The sequence below is a fragment of the Cornus florida genome, unplaced genomic scaffold (genome assembly GCF_030987335.1).
Source record: "Cornus florida cultivar Cherokee Brave unplaced genomic scaffold, ASM3098733v1 CherokeeBrave_3.0.0_Hap2_Chr05, whole genome shotgun sequence".
In the NCBI taxonomy this organism is placed as follows: Eukaryota; Viridiplantae; Streptophyta; class Magnoliopsida; order Cornales; family Cornaceae; genus Cornus; species Cornus florida.
The window spans coordinates 64,229,417-64,236,771 of record NW_026775575.1 but is presented as its reverse complement, the minus strand read 5'-3'; the positions used below and the strand labels follow the sequence as shown (position 1 = coordinate 64,236,771).

The window sequence follows — 7,355 nt, the reverse complement described above, 5'->3', positions numbered from 1 at the left end:
TAATATCACCACGTTTTGAGGGTGAAGATACTTATAAATGGTAGTGATGTTACTTTTTAGACTATGTGATATTTACTTTTAGACTTCTATAATGTTATTTATAAATAGTGGTGAAATGTTACTTACAAAAAGTGGTACAATTGCCAAACATAGTCTTAATGTCTATTAAATGGAGTAAAACGTGGCCTAACCAAGGCCACTTACCCTTCACTATAGAAAACAGCATGGGAATTGCACAGGTGATTTGCATCCATTTGGTATTATATATATTATTTTTGTACGTACTTTTCTTTTCTTTCTTTTCCGAATGATCATTTTTGTTCAAACTTGAAATTGCAGAACGATTGTATTTAAAGCTTCAAGAACACATGCGTGGTCTCCTTATAGGTAAAGGCCGTTATGGTGATGGAGCGGGAAAAAGACTTGAATAGCCTACGATATATATACACACACACACACAACAAATTTTGTTCTGCATAATCAAGGATAGTTTCAAGGACTGAATTCCACATGAAGCGTACCTAGAATGAGAAGCACATTATATCCACCAATAAATATTTACTGCCAATATGACAATTCTCTATTATATCATCCTAAGAAATGCATAGCGGAAGGAATTAAAAAGATAATTGCCAACATAAATGTTCTATTATAAATGCTCTTCATTCCAATATTACTATTTTATATGGACACATTGTTAAAATTGTATGAGCTGGAGTTAGAGGTAATCACATGTCGTGGCAAAGAAATTAAGGATAATTAATTAACAGCATTGAGCGTTCATATTGAGGTCCATACAAGTTCATTAATTATCAATGAAAATTGTGGCATTTGAATGTCCGTCTTATAAGATCTCATTCAATTATATATATATATATATATATATATATATATATATATATATATATATTACTTCGTATTAGGCGAACCATAAAAGTATTTTCATCAATTTTGCATTCTTTATGAAATCATGACGTGCAATATACTTAGGCGAACCATGATAGTATCTTCATCAATTTTGCATTCTTTATGAAATCATGACGTGCAATATACTTACCCAAATATATATATATATATATATATATATATATATATATGACGTGCAATATATGATGTATGAAGTTGAAAACAAAGTCAACCTTACCATTCAAAAAAATAAAAAATAAAAACTAAGTCAACCTTGACCTGCAATATATGAAGTATGAAGACCTGCATTTCTGACGTCAAGAAAACAAAGATCAGTATAAATTATTAATCAGAAAACCCACATGGACAAGGGCGATTTTTGTGCCAATATGTATGATATTAAAAAAATAATGGCAAATTTAACAACTTTTGGAGGCAGTATTACAAAACTAACAATTTTAATCAAATATTTACAAGAGTTGACCCAAAGACCAAAACTAATTAGAAAACTAACACATTTCACAGCTCACTCATGTGTTAGTTTGCAAGGTAATTAATTCTGGTCTTTTGTCAGATCTTGTAAATATTTTCTAAAAGTTGTTAATTTTGTAATATTGCCTCCGAAAGTTGTTGAACTTGCAGTTTACCCTAAAAAAAACAAAAATCCCATGCAAGCATTATGTTTTGTTTGTTCGTGGGCGAAAAGTTGTAGCTTGCATTCTTACATGTATCTCAGTCATGATATAAATATATAATATTATATTTGTTGTGTATTTAGCATTCATTGACCTAAATATGGTTATATAAGGAGTATGAGTGCCAAAGATGAGCTATAGAAGCGTTGCAGCTCGAGAAAGAAAGAAAGGCACGCAAACTTTTTTGTGTTTCTGCAGGGATATTGAAGTAATGGAAAAATGGACGGATGGAGAGGAGGAGATGGAAGTGGCTTTGCAAAGGCGGCAGCCTCGGTATCAAAAGAATACTACTACTGTCACTAACAACAGAAGTGAAGAAGAGAGAGAGGACAAGGGAAGATTGGAAGAGAGTGTTTACTTTTACAAGGATAGAGGTAAATCACCTACTAAATATCAATTTGTATAATTCTTGCTTAATTGCCATTTTAAGTGTTTTTTTTTTTTTTTTTCATTTTACGTTATTATTGACTGCTTATATTTTTTATTCTCCAAAGTTTTAAAAATATATATATTATTGTAAAAGACAAAAGGCCATTGTACAACTAACTTAGGGCGTACCATTTTTCAGCTTCTTGCTAACTAGCAAATCTTTCAGATTCTTTTTGTATTTTCTTTGGGTGGATTAAAATTTATCTGTTTGTATATTGTGCATATATATTCATTAAGCACAACAGTTTTCTATCTTAATGTTTAGTGCACGGTTGCAGGTACTGAAGGGAGTGAAAGTTCACATGCTGAAGAAGAAGCGCAGTTAGGTGAAACCGGAGAAAGTGATGGAGAAGAGGAAGTGATGGAATTGGAATTCAAGAGGGAGGTAGAGAAGCTGGACACACATACAATGTATATTCCTAATTGTAATTCTTGCATTACCAAGGTTATTCTTCGTAGAAGAAAAAGGGTACCAGCCAATGTGCGACGACATCCTAAGCCAGCTGATCCCTTGGGATGCTTATCATTCTTCAGTTTTTTCATTCCTTCTGGTATAATTTCAATAATTCACTCTTTACATTAATGCATTTATTCATTATTTTTACATCTTCAATTGGTATATCTGAACAAAGAGTGAGTACCAAATTGATAAGGTAATGAAATGACATAGATTTTGTCACCATATATGGGACCATTGTGGTTTATTTGTGGCCATTTCAAGGCAACAAGCTCTGCAATTAGTCCACCGATCATGACACAATGTTTGAAGCTTTCAGATGCGTCTCAAAGCCTAAAAACTTTAAATGGGAGAATTTTAGATCAAAACTTGTCATAATAAGATTTGGTATTTTCTTGATAGTTATTGGCAGCAACAATTAATTTTTATCATAGCATCTTCTGACCAATTCACACCTAATTCTATTAGTGTTTGTGCATTGCTCAATTACAAAAGATTTGCAATGCACAAACACTGCTAATTCTAAATCTATAGAGCGTCAGAAGTCATATTACTGATATGATCTTAATTAATTACTTAAATTAAGCAGGGAGTGGTTTCAATCTATTTCGAATTTTCGGGTTTAAAAAAACGGATAAGAGCATACAAATTCCTCAACAAGAACCTGCTGCAACAGAAAATCTTCGCCCCTCTGATATTGCAGTTGAGGAGGGGAAGGTGGTGATTGAGCAAGGTAATACATTGTCTGCAGTGCTTTATTCTACTTAACTCGTTTTTATTTTTTTTGGGCAGTAATTTAAATTTTACTCACCCAAAAAAATAAAAGTTCATAAGCAGCATATGAACAAAAATGACATTTCTGATCCATCTCGTATCTTGAATAAAGTGTTAGGAACAGATTATCAAAGGATAATAATATCTTCAAATTGTTAATTGGAACCTAATGACTATAAAAAAATGGCTTACACGAGAATTATATATGCAGATGAAAAAAGTATAGAAGGCGCTGCTGCACTTCCCACAAAACCAGAAAGTGAAATTAAAGAGATAGAGGATGTTGAAGCCAAAAAGGCTGAAGGTATGTGAACTATAATTTGATAAGGAGTGAGTGCCAAATTTTTTTTCGAATGGTTAGTGAGTGCCAAATTTGATAAGGTAATATAATGGCATAGTTATTACCATCATATATAGTCACCGACTCACCATATAAGGGACCATTATGCTTTATTTGTGGCCATCTTAAGCCAAAAATAAACATGTTTACATCAAACTTGTCATAAAAAGATTTGGCTTTTTCCTGGTTAATTGTTATTGGCAGCCATAGTTACCAAAGGCCTTGTAGACTGATGGTACTTCCTCGCCTTCCAAAGTAGAAGGTCGAGGGCTCAAGTATCCATATGGACGAAAGTGATTGTGTGAATATGTTTGTTGTCAATGAAAATATATATATATATATATATATATATATATGACAGCAACAGTTAATGTCATAGCATCTTTTAACCAATTCACACCTTCAGCTCACTCTTCTCTGTTTGTTTTTTCTGCTCAAATGTTCATCATAGCCATTGATATCTTCTTCTTTTGATAATCATATAACAGAGATCCTCTAAAAGAAATGCATTTATTTAGGTGGATTTTCCAGTGAAAAGAGTTCTAACCTCCTGTGTTTAAAAGTCCAAGACATCTTGGAGTTTTCAAAGACTAAACTCTTGCATTGCTCAAGTTACCATAAATAGGAAACATTTTCTATCTATAAATGAGAAGGGAGACTTAGGATGATAATTCTCAAGGAATTGGAATTAGTCCTTCAATCGTATTAACATCAGGGACTTGTAAATCTATAGAGCATCGGAGCTCATATTACTGACACAATCTTAATTATTTTCTTAAAACAAGCAGGGAGTGGTTGTAATCCATTTCGGATTTTTGGTTATGGAAGAACGGATAAGAACACACAAAATTCTCAACAAGAACCTGTTGCAACTGAAAATCCTCCCCCGTCTGAAATTGCATATGAGAAGGGGAATATGGTAATTGAGCAAGGTAATATTCTGCAACAAGAACCTTTATTCTTCTTTTAACTCATTTTTAGAACTCTAACTCGGAGTATCCACTATTATTGAATTACTTTTCTAATGTCTATAACTACTTTCTGCTGCAACAAGTTACATGTTACATACAAGTTTGTGCTTGATTTGCTTATTCAGGAAATGTGAACAACAATGACATTGACACACCTGATTCATATCATGTCTCGAATGAAGTACTCCCTGATCAAAGTGCTCTCGCTCTATCACTCCATGTAACTCTGTCGCTTGGCCAAACAATGTGCATAAATGGAGTTGTAAGTGGTCCGACCACTGTAATGTTGCACGGCCCAGAACAGGTTGAAACACCTACATTTCAAGGACCTGTGTCGCCCGGGCATCAGATAAACAATGTAGAAGAGAAAGCAGGTAATGCAATTAAACAGATAATATTAGAGTTTGTCTTTCAAAGGGGAAATGTTAAGAAATTGTTTGGTGATACATTCCAACAAAAAGATGTCTTTTACATAGCAACTGAAATCCTATAATTCTTAGATATAATTTGTTTCTTCTATAATATTTTGTTTATAATTAGTATCTTATCACTTTAAGGTTGGCAGCTATCACCAACATGAATAGAAATTTGGTACATATGCAGATGAAAAAACCATGAAAGGGGCTGCACTTCCCACAAAACCAGAGAGTAAAATTGAAGATGTACAGAATTTTGAAGACAAAAATACTGAAGGTATGTAAACTATGATCGTACTCTGGTGTCTAGTCGTGCTATATATTCTCTTCCTAATGAATAGAAAATTGAATACTTATGCAGATGAGAAAACCGCGAAAGGGGCTGCATTTCACCCAAAACCAGAAAGTACTGAAATTAGAGAGATAAATAATGTCGAAGCCAAAAAGCCTGAAGGTATGTAAACTATAATCTTTATAGTGTCCAGTCATGCTATTCTCTTCCAATTGCAATCTAGTCTTATATTTGACAATATGGTAATTCTGGTGTTTATTGTACTAATGAATCAGAAGTGGATTTTATTATATATATATATATATATCAAAATACAGTCCAACCCGCGAGATTAATTTCCTGGGCTTATAATACCAGTTGACTGAAGCTCCAAAGTAGACTGCTAAGATTATCATGTACAAATTAGTTACAGCTTTCAATTGGGATTTGTGTAGACTAGTGTAGACTATAAATTAGTGATGAAGGGCTTTAATATTGATTTGCATAATTTTCATATCACAAACATTTTCATACGACTTTCTTGACACATATTTGAGATCTCAGACAGTTGTTCCAAAACATAATAATGCAGGAACTGATGCAACAATGCTTGAAGCAGGGCAAGTCAAACCAGGAGAGTTTCAGAGCACAACACATATTTTCTTTATGTTTATGGCGGTAACTGTAAGCATTGTCTATGGCGGTTTAGTGGAATCAATTGCAAACTTAGGTGTTGTGTCGTCTGCTGCTGCCGCTGATGCTACCAAATGTAAGTGTTCAGAACTTCTATTTTCTTCCATCGGTACAGGATAAAGGCAAGGATGATGATCATATAGGTACTAAGTTGCATATGCATCAGCCGGAATGTTGTCTATTTCCAAGTGTTACTCATCAACTCCCTTTAATTATAATGATGTTATACATTTAGCCCATGTTTACATTCAACATATAGGTAATAATATAATTGATGAAGTATCTGATAAATTAAAGCAGTAGTTGTTAATTGTGTTTAGAAGATTATTTTAATGACAGTCTTTGGGTTATTTGTATAAATAAGTTAGTTACAACAAACAAAATGAGATACCATGTGCCTGGAATAAGTTGTACTGTTTTACATCTATTGTTTTTCTTTCATTTTGGAAACCAAATTGGTCTTGAAGTTATAGTTGCTTATATTAACTGTTCCTCTGTCCTTTTATTTCATGAAATAGATCACATTTTGCTAAAAGATTTTGTCTTGGGTTGTTGCAGTGAATATTTTAGTTTTGGGATTGGCAAATCTGATTGGTGGACTTTTCATCATTGGTCATAATGTAAGACTCCAAGCAACATTGCTACAAACAGTTCACATTAATGGTTGTTGGCTACCGGTAGTGTGTGTGTGTGTGTTTTCTTGCATATCAACATTGCAATAAAAAGAGAGAGGATCTTCATTACCCTTTTTTGCATTTATAGTTTCTTCTTGCATCTTTAACTCATCTGTTACCTTACAGTTTATGGAACTCAAAAATGATGGTCCTAAGGGCAGCTCAAATGAAAGAAACGTAGAAGCAGATCGGTACCAAAAAGTACAGGGGCAGCGGGAAAATTTCTTACTTCTTGCTACAGTTGCTGTGTTATCATTCCTAGTTTTCGGCTTATTGCCTCATGTAACATATGGCGGCTTCTCATTTTGGAAGAGTGACAATAGGGGCCTAAAGTTCGTGCCAGTTGCAGCCGCTTCTCTTTTGTGCATCGCGGTACTAGCCTTCGGAAAAGCTCACATCCGAAGGCCTCCCAAGTGCTACAGGCATTTCAAGTCTCTACTGTACTATGTCAATAATGCCGTTTTGGTCTCCGGAGTTTTTTACATGGTAGGTGATCTAATCAAGAAACTCGTGGAGAAGATCTAATCAAGAAAATGTCACTCTACCCTTTATTGGGATGTGATCAGGAAATCCCGTTTGGGGTCCTGTTCATGTCTACTTGATCAAATCTGAAAATAAAGTTGTTCATGGCACTTGTTTACAACAACAATTGTTACTTGCAGCAGTTTCTGTATAAGTTGTATGCTTTGTTTTTCATTTTGCTCTTCCATGGTCTTGTGAATTTAGGAG

At 33.9% G+C, this 7,355-nt stretch overlaps 1 protein-coding gene across 1 annotated transcript; it reads left to right on the top strand.

Moving 5' to 3' along the window:
* The first annotated feature begins 1,731 nt into the window (after positions 1 to 1,731).
* LOC132309368 (membrane protein of ER body-like protein) lies at positions 1,732 to 7,151 on the top strand. The gene is made up of 11 exons (XM_059807685.1): positions 1,732 to 1,975; positions 2,309 to 2,455; positions 3,077 to 3,220; positions 3,473 to 3,565; positions 4,390 to 4,533; positions 4,698 to 4,946; positions 5,176 to 5,265; positions 5,350 to 5,442; positions 5,852 to 6,028; positions 6,511 to 6,572; positions 6,753 to 7,151. Exons 1-11 carry the CDS (start codon positions 1,732 to 1,734, stop codon positions 7,149 to 7,151), a joined length of 1,842 nt encoding a protein of 613 aa, XP_059663668.1.
* The last annotated feature ends 204 nt before the right edge of the window (positions 7,152 to 7,355 follow it).